At 34.0% G+C, this 24,906-nt stretch overlaps 1 protein-coding gene across 2 annotated transcripts in view; it reads left to right on the top strand.

Annotated features, from left to right (window-relative positions):
* Positions 1 to 24,906, top strand: part of KIF18A (kinesin family member 18A) — an 81,734-nt gene that overhangs the window by 40,782 nt on the left and 16,046 nt on the right. For both annotated transcript variants that reach the window (XM_045484828.1, XM_045484827.1), the window contains one exon: positions 2,241 to 2,479. In XM_045484828.1, coding sequence (XP_045340784.1) covers positions 2,241 to 2,479 — 239 coding nt within the window. The remainder of the gene's footprint in view (positions 1 to 2,240; positions 2,480 to 24,906) is intronic.

Here is a 24,906-nt window from a genome sequence, read left to right as displayed (position 1 = left end):
AAAATTCATCAATACAGAGAACATATTGGTGGTTGCCAGAGGCCAGGGTTGGGGAGTAAGCAAAATAGGTGAAGTGAGTCAAAAGATACAAATTTACCATCATAAATAAATCATGAAACAAAATGTACAACATGGCGGCCATAGTAAAACTGTATTGCACATCCAAGTTGCTCAGAGAGTAGATCTTAAAAAAGTTCTCATTGCAAGAAAAAAAAACTTACATGTGGTAATGAAAATTAACTAGATTTATTGTGGTGATCATTTGCAATATAAATAAATCAAAAAATATAAATGAATGAATGCATAAATACATTCAAACAAACAAATATAAGTACATATGTATGTCATGGGTCCCTAAGACCACCTCCTTGTTTGATGATTTACTATGATAGCTCACAGAACCCATCATATAGTTGTACTCATAGTTATGATTTATTATAGCAAGAGCATGCAAAACAAAATCAGCAAGAGGAAAAGGCAAATGGGGCAAAGTCCAAAGGAAACCATATGCAAGTTTTCAAGTGTCTTCTTCCACTTGGACCCACACAGGATGTGCTTAAGTCCTCCAGCAAAAAGTTGTGAATACATTTTAAATGTTGTCTAAACTTCGGGATCTCATTAGACAATTAGTGCACTTGGGTTTTTACTGGGAGTTGGTTACAAAGGCACCTTCTACCTAGACTGTACCAAAATTCCAGACTTTCCAGGAGGAAAGTAGTTGTTCAGCATAAACCATATTGCTTATACAAATAGTTTAAGTACAGTGAGCCACTCTTATCAGTTCTGAAAATGAGAACACTCTCAAAATTCAAGTATTAAGATGTCAACCAAGGGCCAACCTTGCCAGCAAGCCTTTTTCTTTCTTTCTTTTTTTTTTTTGTGTGTGTGTGTGTTTATTTTTGAGAGAGAGACAGAGTGGGAGCAGGGGAGGGGCAGAGAGAGATGGAGACACAGAATCCAAAGCAGGCTCCAGGCTCCAAGCTCTCAGCACAGAGCCTGATGCAGGGCTTGAACCCATGAACCACAAGATCATGACCTCAGCTTAACCAACTGAGCCACCCAGGTGCCCCAACTAGCAAGACTTTTTAAGAATAGCAACCTCTGGCTGGCTGTGTTATGTGTTCTCTGCACAGCACCTCATTAGTATAGGTGCTCAATAAATACTGTTTATTTTAGTGACTTTATACTTAATGACTTTTCCCTATAGTTGTTGCCTACGTGATTTAAATGGAGTACTCTCTACCCTCCCCAAAAGGGGCAGTGTCACAATTTATGTGTACTACTATCTAAATATTTAAGTCTCTGAGGTAAAAGCGCAGTTATTTCCTTGACTGTTAAAATCAATGCCTATCCTTTTTCCACTGCCCTACCATACTTCAGATAATCCTATTCTGCCGGATGTTATGAGTCAACTGAATCAACCAGGTCCGAAGCATTTCAAGGTCATTCAAGTTGTTTGACATCTTCCTTGATATAAAAATTAGGAACCATTAATTGAGTGTATAAATTTATAACTGTTTAGCTGTGGTATTTCTTCAGTGAGCACTTACATGGAGGTCTAATACATAAAAAGATACATTCAGTACTGCTCTGATTGATAGCATTAGGCAAGATTTTGAATCAGAGCCAAGAATCCAGTGCCCCTTTGATTCCCTTTAGCTACCATCCTTGTCCACAACTCTTCTACTTGGAACCCCTCTGAATGGCTTTGAAAGCCATTGCTTTAACTCATAAAGAGCTATCTTGGAGGAAATTTGACTGTGTGGTTCCTTCAAAATACTATATACCTGAAACGGATCTCATCATTTAACAGTGCATTTTTTCATTTTAATTCCATGGTACTTAGTATGAGTAATAACAGTATCTTTGTTTTATAAATCACATAATGCTTTGTAGAAACCTTTTACATGTATTTAACTCACTTAGTTTTGACAGTAGTCTCCTGTTGTAATGACTGTCTAGTTGTACCCCAAGTTATCGAGAAGAAACCTCAGTTCGTGTATTACCCAAGATCACCTTGGAATTGAAAACTAGCCAAGTGCTTGTAATTCCCATCCAGGATTCTTTCCACTCTTTACTTAATGTAGTGAGAATATGTTGAGGTATTTTATTGAAATATCTAAATGAAAACATATACAAGATATTATTTAATGATGTGCTAATACTTAGGATATTATGTAGAACTGTAATAGTGTATTTAAAATTTAATATTTATCTCTCTTGTCACCTTTTTTATATAGAGTATTGAATGCTTTGCTTCCAGTCCTAAGAAAACAGTATTGTGCATTAAAAGAAGCTGGCCTTTCAAATGCTGCTTTTGAGTCTGACTTCAAAGAAATTGAACATTTGGTAGAGAGAAAGAAAGTGGTGGTTTGGGCTGACCAAACTAATGAGCATACTTTAAAGCAAAATGACCTAACAGGGGTTTCTGTTCTTATGACCTTTCCACAACTTGGACCACCAGATCAATCTCCTTGTTGTAAGTACAGCTTTTCTTTTATTAGGTAAATTATAAAGTTATTTCTAAAGAGTAGCCTCCTTTATATATTGATCTCCAGAACAGTTAATTTTTTAATAGGTTTGGCTATTTTGTGAGAATTAATGGGAAAATTAGCTTCACAATCATTTCATTAACCAGTACCTTTCAAAGGTTTAAGAGCCAAGTATGCTTGATGTTCTAAATAACTCTAGCAATAAAACCTTTAAGTTATTTTACCTATTTTTGATGGAATAATTGTACTTCCACCCTTCTTTAAAAGTTAACCTCATTTAAAGATGAAGATGATAATTAAGAATATTATATTCTGTAATACATAATAATCTGTTCTTAAGATCAACTAACGGCATAGAATAAACTATATTTTATTGCCATATATCACTTGTTATCAAAGTGTGTTTAAGACATTTTAATTGCAAAACAAACATATAATGTTTAAAATAAATTCAGGCAATACAGAATTACACGTACAAGTAGAATGGCCTCTTCAACTTTCCCCAGAACCCAATCTTGTATCCTGTCTCAGAAATAAATACATTTAACAGTTTGATTGTCTTTATAGTGTGTGTGAATGTGTGCATCCGTGTGTGTATGTGAATGTGTAATATTTGTAGTACATAGTCTAACTCTAGCTTTTTGTTAAGTTTCATATGAATCCTAGCACATAATATATATTGATCTACAACTTTTTTTTTATTTGTCTAGTTTATTATGAACATATTTAGGGTATATGCTTAAAGAATTTACCTTGTTGGGGGCGCCTGGGTGGCGCAGTCGGTTAAGTGTCCGGCTTCAGCCAGGTCACGATCTCGCGGTCCGTGAGTTCGAGCCCCGCGTCAGGCTCTGGGCTGATGGCTCAGAGCCTGGAGCCTGTTTCTGATTCTGTGTCTCCCTCTCTCTCTGCCCCTCCCCCGTTCATGCTCTGTCTCTCTCTGTCCCAAAAATGAATAAACGTTGAAAAAAAAAAAATTAATAAAAGAATTTACCTTGTTTTTTTTTTTTTTTTAACAATTGTGAGAATTCAGAGAATAGATGTACTATAATTTATTTAGCCGTTGATCTATTGGTGAACAGTGCATCAGAAAACATGCTTGTATATTCACATTTGTGCATATGTACCAGATTCCTAGAGACTGATTTGTTGGAATATAGGACAAGTAATTTTTTAAAAAATTAATCTGTCAAACTCCAAAATTTTCTCTATGCCAAATGTATATGAGATACCTCTCTCATTCTTATCCCAAAATAATAGCAACCCTAAACTGGTCTGTATTCTTTTTAAATTTGCAGCTCTCAGACTTTACCTCCAAACTTTTCTGTCTTTCTGGAAGTTTGGATCTTCCCAAGGCCCTATTCTACTTTTCTTTGTTTCCAGTGCTGGTACTAAGAGGTCTCCATTTTGTTTAGAGAGTTTTAATTTACCGTACAACATCGCAGTCAATCCATTGATCAGTTAATCTGATTATCGTTGGTAATTACCTTGTAGTCTCTCCCCATTCTTTTTTTCTGAGTTTACAGATTTGGGAAAAGCGTTTCTCATATATACAATAGTGGGGTCCCAATTTTCCTTGTAGCTTTTCTGTTGATCTGATCCATGTGATTTCCAACTTCCAAAAATTACCCAGTTTCTGATGTTGGCGCTGTTTCTTTTTTCTATTGCTGATGCTGTGTCAATGGATTTTAAGAGGAAGATGAGGCAAATCTCTGTAGATTTGTGTATTTGATTTTATTTCTTTTAGTATGATCTCTTCTTGTCAAAACGGTCAGTCAAATATTTATTTTGTAGCTTTTTCCTTTTAGGTGTTTGTTTACTTTTTCGCTGTGGGTTTTATTTTCTATTTAATTGTTTTTATCTTTACTTTTATTATTTCTTTCCATCTACTTTTACTCGGTTTATACTGCTGTTTTTATTTCTGACAGATAAAGATGGATATTTGTTCATTAACTTTCACCTGACTTTTCTAATTTATGCATTAATGTCCATAGGTTTCCCTCTAAACACAGCTTTAACTTCATTTCACAAGTTTTGATACATAATATTCTAGATTATTATTCGTTCAAAATATTTTCTGATTTCTGTTGTAATTTCTTCTTTTACCTATGGAGCATTTTTTTCCTCATTTTTTATTTAAAATTGCACTTTCAGATTGAGCAAATTTCCATTTGTGTTCAGGCTTGGAGAAGCAATTAAAATGAGGATCATACTTTTTTTTTTTTTTTTTTATGTTTTATTTACTTTTAAGGCAGAGAGAGAGCATGAGTGGGGATGGGAAAGAGAGAGGGGGGAGACACAGAATCTGAAGCAGGCTCCAGTCTCTGCACTGTGAGCACAGAGCCCGACGTGGGGCTTGAACTCAGGAACTGTGAGACCATGACCTGAGCCGAAGTTGGACACTTAACCAACCGAGCCACCCAGGCGCCCTGAGAATCATACTTTTTTAAGTGCCATATAGGCATCTGATATATATTTCACAAAACTGATAAATTAGTTTTAATATTTTTTAGTTTTTATTCTCTAAAAAGCTATAGCATATTCCATCCAATTTTTTATTTTTAGCTTAATTAAATTGTATTCAGAGAAAATACTTAATATGATTTTAATCCTTTGAAGATTATAGAGACTTGCCTTATGCCCAACATATAGTTAGCTGGTATAAGTGTTTCAAGTATGCTTATAAAGAATGTGTATTTTGTAGTCATTTATTGCCAGTCTGTTAGGTCAAATTTGCTGTGTTCTTCAAATTTTACTCTTATAGACTTTTTTTTTAATTCACATTCTATCATATACTGAGGAGACCTATTAAAAATTCCCTTTATTACATTGGATTTTTCTATTTTGCATCAGTTTTCTTTCACCACACTAACAAATCAACACAAATATGTCAACCTAAAATAACACTGATTTATTATTTCCGAGTTCTGTAGATCAGAATTATGGCAGGCTCAACTGGTAACTCCACTTAGAGTTTGAGAAGGCCAAATCAAGGTGTAAGCCAGCTGGATCTCTTTCCTGGATGTTCTGAGGAGAGAATGTGCTTCTAGGCTCATTCTGGTTGTTAGCAGAATTCAATTCTATGCAACTGTAGGACTGAGGTCCCTGTTCTCTTGGTGCTGTTGGCCAGGGGTCATTCTCCAATTTTAGAGGTCACCCATATTCCCTGGCACGTTGCCCTCTTCATCATTTCATTTCCTAGCCAAGAAAGGCAGGACACTTCATTCTCATGCTTCGAATCTCTCTCACCTCCCCTTCTGCTTCATCTCTCCTGCCTACAGTTAAAGGGAAGTCTCTGCTTTTAAGGGTTCATATGGTTCTATTGGGCCTGCTAGGTAATCTAGGGTAATCTCCCTGGTTTAAATTCCATAACTTCAATTACATCTGTAAAATCCCTTTTACCATGTAATGTAACATATTCACAGGTTCCAGGAGCTAGGGATGGACATCTTTTAGGAGATATTTCCCCTTGTAGTTCTGTCAATTTTTGGTTTTTATACATTGAGATTATATTATTAAATCTATATATTTCAGAATTCTTACATCTTCCTTTTTTACAAAATGTACTTATGTGCTTATTCTTTTTTTTTAATATGAAATTTATTGTCAAATTGGTTTCCATACAACACCCAGTGCTCATCCCAAAAGGTGCCCTCCTCAATACCCATCACCCACTCTCCCCACCCTCCCACCCCCCATCAACCCTCAGTTTGTTCTCAGTTTTTAAGAGTCTCTTATGCTCTGGCTCTCTCCCTCTCTAATCTCTTTTTTTTTTCTTCCCCTCCCCCATGGACTTCTGTTAAGTTTCTCAGGATCCACATAAGAGTGAAACCATATGGTATCTGTCTTTCTCTGTATGACTTATTTCACTTAGCATCACACTCTCCAGTTCCATCGACGTTGCTACAAACGGCCAAATTTCATTCTTTCTCATTGCCAAGTAGTATTCCATTGTGTATATAAACCACAATTTCTTTATCCATTCATCAGTTGATGGACATTTAGGCTCTTTCCACAATTTGGCTATTGTTGAAAGTGTTGCTATAAACGTTGGGGTACAAGTGCCCCTAGGCATCAGCACTCCTGTATCCCTTGGGTAAATTCCTAGCAGTGCTATTGCTGGGTCATAGGGTAGATTTATTTTTAATTTTCTGAGGAACCTCCACACTGTTTTCCAGAGCGGCTGCACCAGTTTGCATTCCCACCAACAGTGCAAGAGGGTTCCCGTTTCTCCACATCCTCTCCAGCATCTATAGTCTCCTGATTTGTTCATTTTGGCCACTCTGACTGGCGTGAGGTGATATCTGAGTGTGGTTTTGATTTGTATTTCCCTGATGAGGAGCGACGTTGAGCATCTTTTCATGTGTCTGTTGCCCATGTGGATGTCTTCTTTAGAGAAGTGTCTATTCATGTCTTCTGCCCATTTCTTCACTGGATTATTTGTTTTTCGTGTGTGTAGTGTGGTGAGCTTCTTTATAGATTTTGGATACTAGCCCTTTGTCTGATATGTCATTTGCAAATATCTTTTCCCATTCCGTTGGTTGCCTTTTAGTTTTGTTGATTGTTTCCTTCGCTGTGCAGAAGCTTTTCATCTTCATGAGGTCCCAATAGTTCATTTTTGCTTTTAATTCCCTTGCCTTTGGGGATGCGTCAAGTAAGAAATTGCAGTGGCTGAGGTCAGAGAGGTTTTTTCCTTCTTTCTCCTCTAGGGTTTTGATGGTTTCCTGTCTCACATTCAGGCCCTTTATCCATTTTGAGTTTATTTTTGTGAATGGTGTGAGAAAGTCATCTAGTTTCATCCTTCTGCATATTGCTGTCCAGTTCTCCCAGCACCATTTGTTAAAGAGACTGTCTTTTTTCCATTGGATATTCTTTCCTGCTTTGTCAAAGATTAGTTGGCCATACTTTTGTGGGTCTAGTTCTGGGATTTCTATTCATTCCATTGGTCTATGTGTCTGTTTTTGTGCCAATACCATGCTGTCTTGATGATTACAGCTTTGTAGTAGAAGCTAAAGTCTAGGATTGTGATGCCTCCCGCTTTGGTCTTCTTCAAAATTATTTTGGTTATTCGGGGCCTTTTGTGGTTCCATACAAATTTTAGGATTGCTTGTTCTAGCTTTGAGAAGAATGCTGGTGCAATTTTTATTGGGATTGCATTGAATGTGTAGATAGCTTTGGGTAGTATTGACATTTTGACAATATTTATTCTTCCAATCCATGAGCACAGAATGTTTTTCCATTTCTTTATATCTTCTTCATTTTCCTTCATAAGCTTTCTATAGTTTTCAGCATACAGATCTTTTACATCTTGGTTAGTTTTATTCCTAGGTATTTTATGCTTCTTGGTGCAATTGTGAATGGGATCAGTTTCTTTATTTGTCTTTCTGTTGTTTCATTATTAGTGTATAAGAATGCAACTGATATCTGTACATTGATTTTGTATCCTACGACTTTGCTGAATTCGTGTATCAGTTTTGGCAGACTTTTGGTGGAGTCTGTCGGATTTTCCATGTATAATATCATGTCATCTGCAAAAAGTGACAGCTTAACTTCACCTTTGCCAATTTTGATGCCTTTAATTTCCTTTTGTTGTCTGATTGCTGAAGCTAGAACTTCCAACACTATGTTAAACAACAGCGGTGAGAGTGGACATCCCTGTCGTGTTCCTGATCTCAGGGAGAAAGTTCTATTCTTAACCCTAAGTTTACTATTAATATAGCTGTCCGACTTTTCTTTTGCTTCATGTCTTCATGGTTCATCTTTTTTCTGATTCTTTCACTTTAAATCAAACATGTGTCTTATAAACAGCATGTAATTGGGTTTTGCTTTTTTTATATATAATTCTTTTTTTTTTTTTAAGTTTATTTTGAGAGAAAGAGAGAGACTGTGAGCAGGGGAGGGTCAGAGAGAGGGGGAGGCAGAGAATCCCAAGCAGCCTTCACACTGTAAGCGCAGAGCCCGATGCAGTGCTCAAACTCACAATCTCTGAAAGTATGACCTAAGCCAAGATTAAGAGTCGGACACTTATCCCATTGAGCCACCCAGGCATCTCTGGGTTTTGCTTTGTTGTTCTGTTTATTAGTCTTTATCTTTTAAACTATTCATTCCTTTTCTACTTGATGAATGTATTGATATTTGGTTTTAAACCTGCCATCTTGTGCACGTTTCTAGTTGTCCTGCTTATTCCAAATTCTTTTTCTTTTGAACTTTGCTTTAAAATGATAGAGTGATATTTAATATTCCATTTTTTTACCTCTCAGCTTGGAAACTATATACTCTTTTTATATTCTTTTAGTAGTTACCCTTGAGTAACATTATGTATCCTTGCTTTATCAAAGTCTGTTTATCAAAGTAATTATGTTACATTCACCCTCAAACAGTGCTAGAAACTTAAAAAATTCTTTACCTGGGTAAACTCCTCTCCTGACATACCATTGTTATGATGCATTTTATTTTTCTATATATAATATACCCATAAAATGTGTTTTTTTTATTGTCTATGTAATCAGTATTCACATTTACTCTTTTTATTCTTCTATATTTTCTCAGCATCTCTGCATCTCCATCCAATAAATTTTTTCTTTCATCCAAAGAATCTTTTGTATTTCCTTTACAGTGGATGTGCTAATGATGAATTTCTTAGTTTTTATATGTCTGAAGCTGTATTTATTTTACTTTCTTTCTTAAAGACTATTTTGCTGGGTATAGAATTCCAGTTTGGTATTCTTTCTTTTCTTAGCACTTTAAAGATATCATTTCATTATCTTCTGGGTTTTTTTTTTTTTTTCTTGTTGTTGTTAAAGTCAGCTGTCATTTCTTCCTTGAATATAATCAGAATTCTGATCTCCTAAAATATTTTCTCTTTGTTTTTGGGTCTTAGTAGTTTTGCTCTATTATTCCTATATGATTTTATTTTTACTTCTGTATGTAGTTTCATAGAACTTTCAAATTTTGTGTCTGGATTATCTTACATTAGTTCTCCTTGCCTTATATGTGCTTTTTTTTTTTTTTTTTTTTTGTCTCTGGAAATTTCTTTTCACATATTCTATAGTTTACTTCTCTTTGCAGCTGTGTCAAATGGTTCCTAAATCCATCCAGTTCTTAATTTCAGTTGTATTTCAGTTCTAGAATTTCTATTTGATATTTTTTTTATAAACTCCGTTTACTAAAATTCTCACTGAACACAATGGGTGTAATTATTTTAAAGTCTGTGTCTGAGAATTTCAGGTCTGGAACCCTCTGGGTCTGTTTCTGTTATCTCTTTCTTCTGGTTCTCTTTCACGTGGTCTCATTTCCTTGAAGACATGCTGAGTTTTGTGCATTGGGCATGTATTTGCAGAATTGTTTACAGAAATACTTTAAGACTTCTCATAGTAATGTCTTCCTTCAGAGAGGATTTACATTTGTTTCTTCTAGGCCCCTGATGGCATTAACAATCCAAAATCACTGTAGTCCAGTTTTAAGGACTGGGATAATTTGAAACTACACAGAGGGGCGCCTGGGTGGCGCAGTCGGTTAAGCGTCCGACTTCAGCCAGGTCACGATCTCGCAGTCCGTGAGTTCGAGCCCCGCGTCAGGCTCTGGGCTGATGGCTCAGAGCCTGGAGCCTGTTTCTGATTCTGTGTCTCCCTCTCTCTCTGCCCCTCCCCCGTTCATGCTCTGTCTCTCTCTGTCCCAAAAATAAATAAACGTTGAAAAAAAAAAAATTAAAAAAAAAAAAAGAAAAAAGAAAAGAAACTACACAGAAACTTCTGCTAGGGTCTGCCTACCCCCTGTTTTACCCTCAAGAGCATAAGCTGTTTAGAGTTCTAACTCAAAGCAAGCAGAGTTTAGGAAGAACTTTGCCCTAACTTCGAACGCCAGCACCCCAGTTCTACCAAGTTCTCAACAACATTACTAAGTTTTTCTGCCACCTCCTTCAGGATCAGCAAAAAATCTCAAGGGGAAAATAGCTGTAAATGCAAAGATTACCTTCCAGAGGTTCCCAACTTTCTCTTGATACTTACCTATAATTCTTCACAATCTTATTAGCTCTTCTGTGCATTCAACCATATGTTTTTTATATTTTGTCCAGAATTTTTTATTGCCTTCAGTAGAGAGATTGGTCTGGATTACCTAGCTCTCTATTATTAAGTTCCCTATGTTAATATTTTTACATTAAAATGAGTGGGAATTTGGAGATACCTATTTATATCCTCTTTTTCTTTTAATAAAGTACTATCGTCATTAGAACTAACCTAGTTGAGATCTTAGGAAAGAAAACTTAAGATTTTTTTCAGATTCTCTTGTACCTTTTGGGCCTTGGGGTTTTTTGGGGTTTTTTTTGTTTTGTTTTGTTTTGTTTTTTCTTATATAATGTACTCAAGATGTTGGAGAGGAAATAGTGTTTTAACACCAAGATTGAGAAATACTGACCACCTGATGGTCATTATTACTTATTTAAAAATCCATATTTCACTTACAGTGTAATTGCATAGACTATACTTGTCAGCAGTAAAACGCAACATTTATTTGGCTCATAATTCCTTTTCATAACATTTTTAAAAGGAAAAACTGTTGAAGTCATGTTACATTTTATAAACATGTATTTCCTTTTGAAAGTGTATCAGAAGATGAGTTTTGTTTTTATTATGTTTTGTTCTTGGTTTGTTTAATATTTTGTTCACATGATTTCATAGATTAACTATTTGTTGTGTCTTATTCATTCCATGAATTTTATATGTTGTATTCACTATGAGTAGGGAGTCAAAGATGAGTAACAGGGAAGGGACATGGAGTACAAAACGAGTCCACTTATAAATATTTATTTTTCTTAGTCTTAGAATACTAAAATAAAATTGTTCATTAAAAAAACATAGTGAAATTTATGTTTGTGTTTCTAAAGATATGAAGCAATACCTAGATAACATATTATGAAAATTATACTATTAATGGTAGCCTTAACACATTTAAGAAGTAAAATTGAAGAGATTCAACTTAAGCAAAACCTGAGTTAAAAATGTGTCTCGGGGCGCCTGGGTGGCGCAGTCGGTTAAGCGTCTGACTTCAGCCAGGTCACGATCTCGCGGTCCGTGAGTTCGAGCCCCGCATCAGGCTCTGGGCTGATGGCTCAGAGCCTGGAGCCTGTTTCTGATTCTGTGTCTCCCTCTCTCTCTGCCCCTCCCCTGTTCATGCTCTGTCTCTCTCTGTCCCAAAAATAAATAAACGTTGAAAAAAAAAAAAATGAAAAAAAAAATTAAAAAAAAAAAATGTGTCTCATTCATCTAAGCTTATACATGTGTTACTGACTTTTTTCCTACATTCTCATTAATAGGTAATAAGTAGTTTTGTTGTCAAATTTCTTGTTGTTGTTCTTGTTGTTAAATTTCAAAAATGCTAAACACTCTGGTATTTGAGACATGAATTTGGGTTTTTTTTGTTTTTCTGGTGCATTAGGGACCTTTTAATAGTATTTATTAGATCAGCAGCAATCTTTATATTTAAAATGCCTACATTGCTTTTAAAAGTCTGATGAGATTAACCATGATTTAATCTGTGCTCTGTTGTTAGGCATCTAGATTGTTTAATAACTTTTTATTATAAATAATATTGCATTTAGCAAATATGTATATTTATCTTGATGCTCATGTCTGATTACCCTTATGACAAATTCCTAGAAGTAAAATTTCTAACTCAAGAAATAAGCACATTTTTTTAAAGTTTAAAGTATATATTGCTTCCTAACTTCTCCCACCCCCATGTGATTATACCAATTTTAATTCCCATCATCAGTGTAAGAAAATGTGTTCCTTTCTCCCTTTATTCTCACCAACTCTTGGTGTTAAAGTATCTTTAATTTTTAATTTATAGAAAATTGTTTTCAAACATACGTAGAATTGCAAAGTATACAGTAATGAACTCGATGAACCCATCACCTAACTTTAAGGTTTATCTCATGGCTAGTCTTGAGAACTCCATCTGCTTTTCTCCACCCCATCAAATCTGTACTGGATTATTTTGAAAGAAATCTCAGCGTATCATTTCTTCCATTTACATCTTAGTGTCTCTAAAAGAAAACACAATATCCTTTTCATACCTAATGTCATTAAATATCTATCCAATTAGTGTTTAAATTTCCCCCTTTGTCTTAGAAATGATTTCTTTTTAAGTCCTTTCATCAGCATACAAACAAGGCCCATACCTTGTTGTTGGTTGATATATCTATTAAATCATTTTGAATGTGGGGTTCTCTCTCCCTCTTTTGTCTTTGCTAGCTAATTTATTGATTCTTTGCCAATTTCAACCATAAATATTCTTTCCATTTTTCCTTTGTTTACTAGTATAGTTGAATATATTTTTTCTCATCTATTCAAGGATCTATTTTCTTTTCTGTGAATTACTTAGCCATCAATTGATCATTTTTCTTGCATAGTCATCTTTTGTAAAAATTGTTACATATTTACAAGAGCTTAGGATATGAATGTTTATTCATTCAGCAATATTTATTGAACTTCTATGTGCCAGATACTTATGCTAAGGATGCATCAAAGTACAAAACAAATTTTTTAACCCTTCCAGAGTTTACATTCTAGGGCAAGAAGAAAGACAATAAATATAGTAAGTAAAGTAACCAAATCTTAGAAGGTGGTACATGCTATGAGCAAAGAAATACGGGGAGTTCAGAAGGGGGAGGGGGAGAGGTTGCTACTTTAAATAGCATTGTCACAGTAGGCTTCACTGATAAATGTGAAGAAGTTCACAGTTGCCCATGTAGATATCTGAGAGAAGACTCATTTTTAGGTAGAACAACTCACGCAGATCTCTAACACAGTCTGACATATTCAAGGAATGGCTAGGACATATAATTGGTACAAAAGAAAAAGGAATTAAAGTAGACAGTGATGAGATCACAAAGATCAAGTGGAGGAAAGCAGATCAAGTAAAGTCTTATAGGTCATTATAAGGACTTAGACTTTAACGCTGAACAAATCAGGGAACCATGGCATGATCTGAGCAGAGAAGTAACATATTTCCATCATGTTTTCAAAAGATCCTTCTGACTGGTGAGTTGAGAGTAGATTGTAGTATGGCAAGAGTGGAAACAGGAGACTACTACAATAACGCAGGTGAAAGATGGTGGCTCAGACCAGATTGGTAGCAATGGAGTTGGTGAGAAGTAGTCAGATTTCAATATATTTTGAAGGTAGAACTAGCAGGATTTCATCACAAATTGGATTTGGGATATGAGGGAAACAAAAAGTCAAGGATGACCCTAAGGTTTTTGAATTTAACAACAGAAAGAATCAAGTCACATTACAAGAGATTGGGAAGACTTCAGGTAGAGCAGGTTTGTAGGGTGGGGGTGGCAGAAGATTAAAGCACAATTGGGGCATTTTAAATTTGTCTACCATACATCCAAGTGGAGGCCGTGGAAGCAGTTGGAGATAAGAATCTGGAGTTCAGAAGAAAAGTCTAAACTGAAATATAAATTTGAGAGCTGTTAACATTTAGATGATATTTAAAGCCATAGGACTGGATGAAATCATCAAGGGATATTAACTCTTTCCTGTAAGATATATGTTGTGAATATGTTAAGTTTATCATTAACTCTTAACATTGAGATACCCCTTTTAATACTGAATTTTTAAAATTTTTATGTCATAAAACAACTTCATTTTTTTTCTCTCTTGCTTTTGGAATAATTCCTCAAAAGGTCTTTTTATCCGTAAGGGTTTTTTTTTTCTTTTAATTTTTACTTTCGTTTTCTCTAATTTATTTTGATGTAAGGTAACAGGCAAGAATCTAGCTTAATTTTTTGCAAAGAACCTGACATTCTTGTGTAATAAGTTGATAGTCCATCCTCATGGTACCTTTGTTTTAAATGCAATAGGTAGTCCCATAATTCTATTTTTGGAATTATTTATCCTATTCTGTCCTATTCTTTAGCTTATTTGTCCTAGAACTAGTAGCTATTATTTTCATAACTGATACTTGATAGTATCTTTGATATATAGCAGTGCTAGTCCCCCTTCATTATTCTTTGTTTTTAAAATGCTATTAGCTGCCCCTAAGAAATAAATTTTAGTATAAGTTTTTCAATTCCAAAGAAATAAAATATTTGTAAAAATTTATAAGTTAATTTTGTCTTCACATTTTTTCACCATCAAATCTTCTCATTCTGCAATAGTGTGTCTCTCCATATTCATATTTTCTTAGATGTTTCTCAGCAAAATTTTAGAACAGAACTTTCTTTGTATATATTTTGTACGTTTGTTATTAAATTCCTAAATGCAATATTTTATATTTTTGTTACATGGATTATTTAAATTTTTCTTATTAATAAGCCTGTATTATCTCTTAAGAAACTAACTTTTAAAATTTTGTTCATTTTAATATCTTACCAATGTCAGTGCTTGATTTTGGAATAGTTATTTGACTTGAAATCTTTGCCTCCAAACTAAATGTCTGTTTACTTGGAGTAAAACATGCACCTATTTTAGGTCTGGAAAACAGAAAGTGCACTCACTGAGTGCCATGCAGGATGGGGGTGCTGGCAGCAAGGTTTATTTATGGAACGGATAAAATTCCTGACATTAAATGAAAAGTCAAGATTTCCTCATTATCCATCTGGAAACTCACATTTAGTAATATTTCTGTCTCTAACCTTTCCTTTTCTTAAATTTTGTACCTCATGTTAGTGGTTTTTATCTTAAAGTACAATAAAAGAAAAGATACCAGTAGAATCAGTGTCTTCTATATAGTAGATATATTATGATTGATTATAGTTCCAATGTAAGTTTAGGTTTACCCTAAAATTACTTGAATATGTCATTTAAAAAAATAAGTCTCTAGATGAATTCCTCATATAATAAATATGAAATAGCAAAAATATTTATAACCTAAATTTTCCATGTATTTTCCCATTTGGCAATAAAATTTAATCATTACCAATAGACAATGGAAGTCATGTTTATATCCCTAAATACATTTCATTTGGCCCTTATTCTCCTCGTAGACAAAACAGTGTTCAGTTGCTCATCCATAACTGTAAATGTTACTATAAATTATAAGGTTCTTGCATTGTTCCCCCCCTTAAAAAAAGCATGAATAGTAGGAAAATGAGACTGAGTGGAAAACATGGTATCTGCTATTTCCCACAAAGGCAAGTATCAAAAGGTTATGGTTGATTTATTACTCAGAGTGTTGGATTAATTTAAAACACTATGCCAATTTTTTAATACGTAGGAAAATGTATTCTCTCTTTGCAATATTTGTAAGTAGCTGTAAACTATCTATATAAGCATTAATACTGCAGTAACCACAATAGTGTCATATGAATGCATTATAAAATGTTTATTGTATGTATGGTTAATCGTAGTACCTTAAAGTTACATATCTTTTAAATAGTTAAAATTCACTCACCTGTATCATTTGCAACTGAATTCCATGAGTCATAAGGCTGTTAAAGGAATCCAGATTTATGATTAGTACAGTAATTGTATCAAGCATTTGTAGCCTAGAAGTGTTTATTGAAATGCATATATTAATATTTGATTTCACTTTAGACCTTTGCCAACTAATTTTAATTTAGCATAGTTTCCCAAAATACCTCCTCACGTACATATTAACATGAGTACTAGCAAAAGAAAAATCCTTGCCATCATTTTGTACCAAGCCTCAATTAGATCTAATCCCATTCATCAATGTCTCCCTGTCGTGAACCCTGCTTTGCAGCCTGTGACTCATGTTTGCTAAATACTGCATTCTGCTTTTTACACTAACGTACAGCTCTGTAAATCTTTTAACGTTTGCAGTCTTAAGCTCTTGATAAATTAGTTCCTCTGGGTAAAATCACTCAGGACACCTGATATGGCACATCAAAAGATGACCCCAGAAGGCCTGCCCATTTTTTAAGAGAGGGATTTTTCACTCATTAGTGATAAATTATCTAGTCTCTTTATTTAAAGGAACCATCTGTGGAATATTTCAGAAAGCTAAAAAATATAGACCCCTCGTACCTAAGACATCACATGAAATTGCCAATTCATACTTGTGTTTTAGAGATTTATTTAAAACCAAGAGAGAAAGACAGGAAATAGAATGATGGTTCTTAACTCAACTTATTTTAAAACACTTTGAGAAAATGTGATGTAAGAAATGAATAATAGCAATATCTAAACTAGTTTCCATTTCTCTTGTCTCTCCTCTCTCCAATCTACCCTTCACACTACAATTATCTTCCTAATAAAGTGCAGACCCCTTATTTAGGAGAGCCTTCTTAAGGCTTTTGCCAGTCTGTTTTCAAGCTGCAGACTTACTTTTCTACAGCACTTGGTGTCCCGGGCTTTTCTTAAACATACTCTGTTTCTTGCCTCTCTAGTTTCCAAGCTTTTCCCTCAATCTTGAATGCTGTTTCCTCTTGCTTCATCCCACATCCTAACTTATTAAAATCCTTATCCCCGCTGAGAGTCCAGTTCAGATTCTGCTTTCTTTATGAACCTTCCCTTTACTGAGTCCTCTCTCCTTGGCCTGTACATAGCCTTGCATTTCCACCATATTTTTTGTATTTCTGTTACAGTGATTACCACCCCTTACCTTCTCTCTCCCCAACAACTGTATCTTCATTGGCAGTCAGAAACTGTTTTCTGTAATTCATTTTTAACTTTATTGCTCCTTTCACTAATATTTTAGCCTTTTTATTATCTTAGCAATAAATGTTCATTTATTTGAATTTGGAAAAAGAAGTCCAGCCAAAAGAAATAAGATGTCTTTCATTAACGTCTATTAATATTTTGTTTTAATAGTTGGACATTTTTTCTAAGCATTCATATGCAGTTGGTATTTTTTAAACAATAAATATTGAGATATACATAGAATTGATCACCAGCTTTTTCTCACCGAACCACTTGTTACACACATTTTCCTATCAAATATGAAATTAAATTACTTTTAACAATTGCATGCTTACCTAATCCCCTACCAATGAACGTTTAGTTTGTTTTCATTTTATTGCTGTTAACAAGTAACATTCCACTAAACATCTCTCTGTGTGTTTATGTTTCACAGCTTGTCTAATTATTTCCTTAGGCTAAGCCCCTAAAAAATAGAATAGCTAGATCAAGGGGTATGTACATTTTCACAGTATTTGATATGCATTGTCAAATTATTCCCCAGAACTATTATAACTGTAGAATCTACCACTTTACATGGGTAATGAACATGGGCATTTTTTTATGTGCTTTTGTCCAGTTGTGATTCTAAATTACCTGTTCACTTCCTTTGCTTTCTTTTTCTCTTTCATGTTTCTTATTCATCTTTTAAGAATTCTTTCTTGGTAGACCAAAGATAACCAACCACACAGATACATATATATATATAAATACCCAGACAGAGACATGTACACATACAAGAGCTTTAAACCCTTTGCCATATATGGTACTTTTTTTTCTTTTATTCATGGTGATTTTTAATTTTTATGTAACCCAACTTTAAATTATAAAAATACCCATATTTCATTCACTCTTAATGTTCTTTTTCTGACAGTAGTAGTCAGGAGATAGAATCTGTTTTGGGGAGATGAAATTATATATTACCTCTATTCATATTTTTGAATCTGTGAAATTTTTTTTTTAAGTCTTCGTTATAATTATATATGCTATTACTTTGGTTTCTTTACCTGACTTCAGCAAGAGACTTGAGTTCTGTCAAAAACAAATATGATTGATATGATTTTGAGCATGTCACTTTCTTGCTGTGAACAACAAATTATAAGATAATCAAATACTAAATTCTGGTTCTTTGTGTGAGATGGTACCCACTGTAACTTTTCTGTGATCTGTAGTTAGGAAAGAAGTAGGACCTGCTTTAAAGTGGGAATTTCTAAACTGGAAATTCATTTAAAAAATATAGATTGCTAGCCACCTGAGTGGCTCAGTCGGTTAAGTGTCTTGATTTCGGCTCAGGTCATGATTTTGCACTCATGAGATCAAGCCCCATGTCAGGCTCTGCTCCAAGTGTACTTAGGATCCTAATCCTAATCCATCTGCTTAGGATTCTCTCTTTCCCGCTCTCTCTGCCCTTACCCTGCTCACGCTGTCTCTTTCAAATAAATAAACATTTAAATATAGATAGATAGCTAAATGTCATGATTTCTGTGACATAGGAATATCACAGTGACATTTCGTTTAAAATTATTTAGACCTGACTTTCTTAATAATTTATTAATTTAAGGGCATTTCTTATAATAAAAAATAATAATCAAAGAATTATTTAAAAGTAAAAATATACCAACATTCTTATAACTACCTTAGGAAAATCAGCATATCAGTTTTTCTTCTGTTGTTCACTTGAAACTCATGATGGATGACATAACAAACTGCTAGAATTTATCTAGTATTTCTAAACAGTATGCTTACACTGCTGTTTATTGATTTATCAATGTTTAGATTTTTATCATCTTCTGATTCTGATTGATGAAGATTTAGTTCACTTATACCACCACTATTTCTTCTTCCCTGATCTGCTAATGTAGCCAGGTATTATACAATATACATAGTTTATTATTATATATTATTATATAATTACTATGTGATAATTATTAAAACATTATAAACATGTATAATATTATATAATACATAATTAACTTAAATCTATAATATCCTGGCATATTAGCAGGATCAGGTAATAAGTGGCATATATTATATATAATATTATACTTACACATATGTTAATAATATAACAATACTAGGGCCTATTTAAGGAAATTTTTATAATAAAATATAAATATTATTAAAACATTTTTTAAGTTTTAGGCATAATTTTTAAGTTAATAAATATTAGCAAGATTTTTTTTAAGACATTCCTTAAAACTACTTTCAGAAAGATAGATATGAAAGCAATCTGTTTCTGCTTTCTACTAGAAATGTTTCAGATTCCTCAACCAAATCTGTGGGATAGGGTTCTTGGAGAAATGAAATATTGATAGAAATAATGAAGAAGACTAGATTGTGCTTGGAGGTGGATTTAAATGGCTTAAAGAACAATACAGCCAATAAATACATTTTTAGATGTTTCTCTTCAGGTCTTTTGCATATGCTTTTTCATGAGACTGTCCTATATTTCATTAACAGAGTCAAAATATACAACTTATTGTTTTTATTATACTACCATAATTGATCATATTCCTTAAGATCCCAGAAGTTTGAGAAAGAGATGGCAATGGCAGATTAATTAGTATATCAATTTCATTTACTTCTTCATTAACTCCTTACCCAGGGATCAAATATTTATTCATAATTTCTTTTCATCACTAACAAATGTAATTTAATGGAGAAGCAAATTATTCTAATTTCATTATGATTGTCACTGTTTTTATTTTGATTTTAAGCTGTGGCTTATATTAGCATATTTTATTCTGTATAATACTATACAAACTACACAAATGTTAATGTACATAAGTTGTAACCTAGGTAATATTGTGTTACAATCTGGACAATCACAGATGAAAATTGTATTTTTTTTTCCATCTAATCCACAACTTTAGTGCTTGCATTTACAGTTCATTTTAAAAGTGGTTTTAATACTTAAAAGTCTTTTGAAAGGCTTCTAAAACTTGGCAGTCTCAACAAAATGTTTTTGTCTGACTTCCTTTTTAAGCCTCTCTATGGACTTACAGTAAACAAACTTTTTAAAGCGGGAAATCTCTAGCCATAATGCAGGAACAGATGAATAGAACACTAACCACTTTATCCTGAAATGCACATTTTCAGTTGTACATAAGATGCCTTAAAGCATCATATAAATATTTTAAGATGTTTCGTAAACTATTAATGGATAAGTATTACAAAGACTAGGATTGGATTCATTAAACACAACTTATTATAGGGTTTAGAAGAGGAGCTCTTCTATATCTTTCAGTAGTCCTATCTCTGATTACTTTTAAAATCCTGTTTTGAATTATAGCACATAATTATTTCGAAAAGTTCTATTATTTAATCGTATAACTTCCACCGCCTACCCTCTTTCCTAAACTAGGAGTTTATCAATAAGTCTTTAGCATGTCATATGTATTTTTGTTAAATTGTTATTTTTAAGAAAAGCCTCATGATTCTAGAAATAGCAATCAGGTGCATTATATTGTTACCTCATTAATATGTGCCTTCAACAATGTGAAGTGTTAATAAGCCTAAAAAGATCCTCTTGAACTTAAGAATAATTGTATTAGGCCTTTATAACTAAAGAAATACCAAAGTTATTTTTCAGTGAACAATTCTCTGAGTAGTTCCCAAAGTGTTTTTACAATTTTATATAATCCGGTTAAGTAGAAAATAGTAATAGAAAATTTGCAGATCCTTAAAGTGACCTCTCTCTGTTTAATCATCTGAATATTTCTCAACAAACATATAAAGAAATTAAAGTATGTCATGTCATCATATGGAATCTAAATGTGAAGGTAAAGATAGGTATAAGAAATCCAATAACTAAAGCTGGAGATCTTTAAGACACTTAGAATATCTGAAGACAAACTGATTAAATCCTTGTTCTTATACAAAGTATGTCTTCTTTCTTAGAGATTTTGCTATCCTAAATGTTATTTTTATTTCTGCTATTGTTCTTTATATATTTTCGGTATATCAACATTACATCTGCTGGCATTCAGATTACACAGGCAGTTCCCTGAAGAAAAGGAATTTTCCTTCATTCTGGAACTCATGACTTTAAATCTATTTTATCCATTTCTCACCATATTGAATGATTTATTTCTGATAATTGAGTCACATTTTTATTAGCCCTTTTTAAATTTTTCCAGGTAGGAAGTTGTTCTCCCTTGCTTTTTGTTATATGCCAGAGAAAACATGACGTGGGGAGGGAGGTTGGTGGTAATCCTCTAGAGAGTAGGGCTAAGTAAAGATCTTTCCCACCTTCCCTAGGCCTAGAACATTCATACGCTCTTCTTTTTGCCCATTCCTTTCATATTATTTGTTTACATGTTTCAGTTAGACTTTTGAATGTAAAACTTCACAGCTTTGGCCAGCTTGACCCCACTTGGGGTCCACAGATTTTGAGTAAAGCCTTCCCAGAACAAGCAAGATACATATTTTGGCCTGCTTTTCCCTTTACAGCTCCAAAGTCTGATTATTTTATTTTCATCAAAACTCTTACATGTGGGTGCATATGTGTGTTTGTCTGCCTCCCCCTCTGCTTTCTCTCCCCTCTCCACCTTCATCTGCTTTTAAAATCCAGCTTACATTTTTATAAAATAATACATACTTTTTAATATGTACATAGTGAACATAGTGCATAGGTTAGAAAGCTAACAGGTACTCCTATTTGTGGAAATATCTCTGCCATTTTGTTGCCCATTCCCAATTCTTATTCCCCTTTTAGCGGTAACTTCTGGTTTTTCCTTTTAATTTCCAAATTTCAAATTTATACTGCTAATTCCTATTTGCTTACATTTTTCCAATTTTAAATATCATCTACTTATTTTTTTTTACTTTGGACCCTAAGTATTTAATACCTTTACATGCTATATATGTTTCCTCCCCTACTCCATCTTTCCAAAAGTTTTTCAGCTTTGTAAAAATAAATCTCTAGGGTGTGTTCAAGTAAATATTGTTTCTTCTTGAGCCAAAAAAATATGTAAGTTTTCTTTCTTGTATAGCTTTATTGTTTCTGTATGTAGTACTTGCTTTTTTTCCCATCCTCTTTTTTGTTACTCTCCCTTATTTTACAGAAATACATCCTCCAATAGAGTCTTCCAGTGGGTGTGCAGGAAGTAAATTTTTTGAGATAGTGCATGTTTGGCATTATATTATCTGGTTATTTGACTAGGTATAGAATTCTAGGTTGGAAATAATTTTTCTAAGAACCATGTAGATATTGGCTCCACTGATTTCTAAATCCCAGTGTTGCTGTTAAGTGACATGCCATTTTTATTCCCCATACTTTGTGTGTGACTTTTTCCTCTAAGGAAGATTTTGGGATTTTCCCTTTATCCTTAGTTTTCTGAAATGTCACAATGATGTACCCTGGGTATTAGTCTTTTTTACTTCATTAAACTAAATAGTCTGGGCTTCTCTCTCTCTGAAAATCTTTATCTTTTCACTCTGAGAAATGTTCATATATGTATGTGTGCACATATACATATATGTACCTCCATATAATAATATTTTTTCCTACTTCCTGCTCTGTCTTTGGACTCTTAACTAATCTGGTGTTGGATTTCCTGGGTTGAGCCTCTAATTCTTTTATTTGCCTTCTTGTATTTAACTCTTTTGGTTTGCTTGTTCTTTCTAAGAGATGTCCTCCACTTGATCTTACAGACTTTATTTTGATTTTTCGTCCCTCTCATATTTTAGATTTCTAAGAACTCTTTTTAGTAATTCAGTGTTTCTTTCCATAACATTTTGTTTCTATTTCATGAATGTAGTAATTTCTCATCCCTCTGAAGATATTAATTGTGGTTATTCTAATACAGTCTTCTATTTCTACATTGTCTATTTCCTCTCTTTTTTTTTTTTTCCTGCATGTAGTTCTCTATCCTGATTATCGTGTTGAAAGATATATACTCAAACATCTGGTGACCCTAGTTATATTCTGTGTACATAGTTAGGTCTTTCAGCTTTACTTTATGGTGATCTCCAAAAAAATAGTTTTGGGGAGCCTGAAAATGTGAGTACCTATGTCTTTATTGTTATGATTTGTCTATGAAGAATTCTGATTTCCCATTTAGGAGGTGTGTAAGTCTGGCACCAGTGTATTAGAGCAGTAGGAGAAAAATCTGTGCATTCATTATTGAGAAATTACTAAAAAAAACCCTAATGTAAGCTGTGCATGATGGCCCCAAGTCTCCACCTGTCCAGAGAATAAAACCTCATGTCTTTTAACAGGGTGATGAAGGAATAATCACCTGGCAGGACAGGTGACATTGATGGGGTAAGAATTTAGGGGGTCCAACTTCCTTATACAGACTTTCAATCAGTTCTGTTTTTAGCTCCACCCTGTGCCTTCAGAGTCATCCTCATGCCTCCAATTCCTGAGATTTTCTGAGGCTTCAGAGAGCTAGGTTTTTATTTGTTTTTGTCTCATTCCTTACATTACTCTTATTTTAAAAAACATTTTTGCTATTTACAATTTTGGAGGAGCAATTATACATTTATTACAAAAGTGGTCAAATGCTTTAAGAAGAAAATAACATTCAGAATTTTTCCAGCCGTAATCACTAATATTTTAATAGATTATGCATATTTCTTTCTGCTGTTTTCTTTAACTTTCCCCCACCTTTTTTGCTTGCAGAGTTTGTATGTGTATGTTTTTTGTTTTCAAAATTGAGATCATGCTGTGTGTACAATTTGTACACTTCATTTTTCCATATTTTCAGATAATCTATGAAACATGGCTTTAAATAATTTTGTAGTTATGAATGTCCCGTGTTTTATTTAGCCATTATTCTAATCGGTTTCATTCTCCATGTGGTAGGGACTCCATCTTGTGTGGGAGTGAAGAACATGCATCTTGATTATCAGCAGGCCTGAGTTTGTATGCCAGTTCTGCCATTCCTTTGTTCTGCCATATCTTTTTACTGATCCAGTGAGTTCCCTCAATACGTGTTATCAGTATGCTTTGCCCATAACTTGCTGATACTCAAGTAGAAATTAGGATCCACAAATGGGGGACAAATGCATTCCTTTTCATGGATCTAACAGCCCCAGGAGTATAGAAAAGGAACCAGAGCTCTAGGTAGTATCAGCTAGAAACTTTGCCATTTGCCCAAGATCTTCTGATCCATGTGTAGTGTGGTACCAATGCTAGGAGCAAGGCCCACAGGTTTGGGTACTTTCTGTTCCGTACTCCTCTCAATACTGAGACAGCTGGGCCAGGACTGGGTTTGAGGGCCTCTTAGTGCTACTGCTAGTATTCAGATATTACCATTTTACTGTATCCCAGAGCTTTGTCTCATCCTTTCTACTTCTACTTCATCTACTCCCTCATTCCTATTCCTAATGTAAGGGACTCTAGTAACATTCTGCCAGTGTCTTTTACTCAACTCCCAGGGATAGCACTGAAGGATGAGGTGGGGGAATATTTTATCATATTCTCCTCCATGTCTTTCTTTATTCTAGTTCTAGGTACACAGTATCATCCCTAAAGTCCTCTAATGTCCTAGTGTGCAGATAATATTCTTCCCTTATCACCAACATTAAGACAAGTTTTCTCCTATTTTTATTATATGGTCATTTTAAAGGAAATGTGGAAGGAAAGCTAGATGCCTCTACTTAGATTACCATCTTGGTTAAAATTGATTGTCTTTTGCAAAGTTAACCTTCATGTCCCTTCTTGTACCATGGATGCTTCTAAAACAACACGTACAAGGTGAAGCCAACCAAGTTCTGGTTCTTCCAGCGAGAAATTCTTCCAAGTATTTGATGCCTTTCTG

This window comes from Leopardus geoffroyi, chromosome D1 (genome assembly GCF_018350155.1).
Source record: "Leopardus geoffroyi isolate Oge1 chromosome D1, O.geoffroyi_Oge1_pat1.0, whole genome shotgun sequence".
In the NCBI taxonomy this organism is placed as follows: domain Eukaryota; kingdom Metazoa; phylum Chordata; class Mammalia; order Carnivora; family Felidae; genus Leopardus; species Leopardus geoffroyi.
The sequence above is the reverse complement of the archived record's forward strand: the minus strand, read 5'-3'. Positions and strand labels throughout refer to the sequence as shown.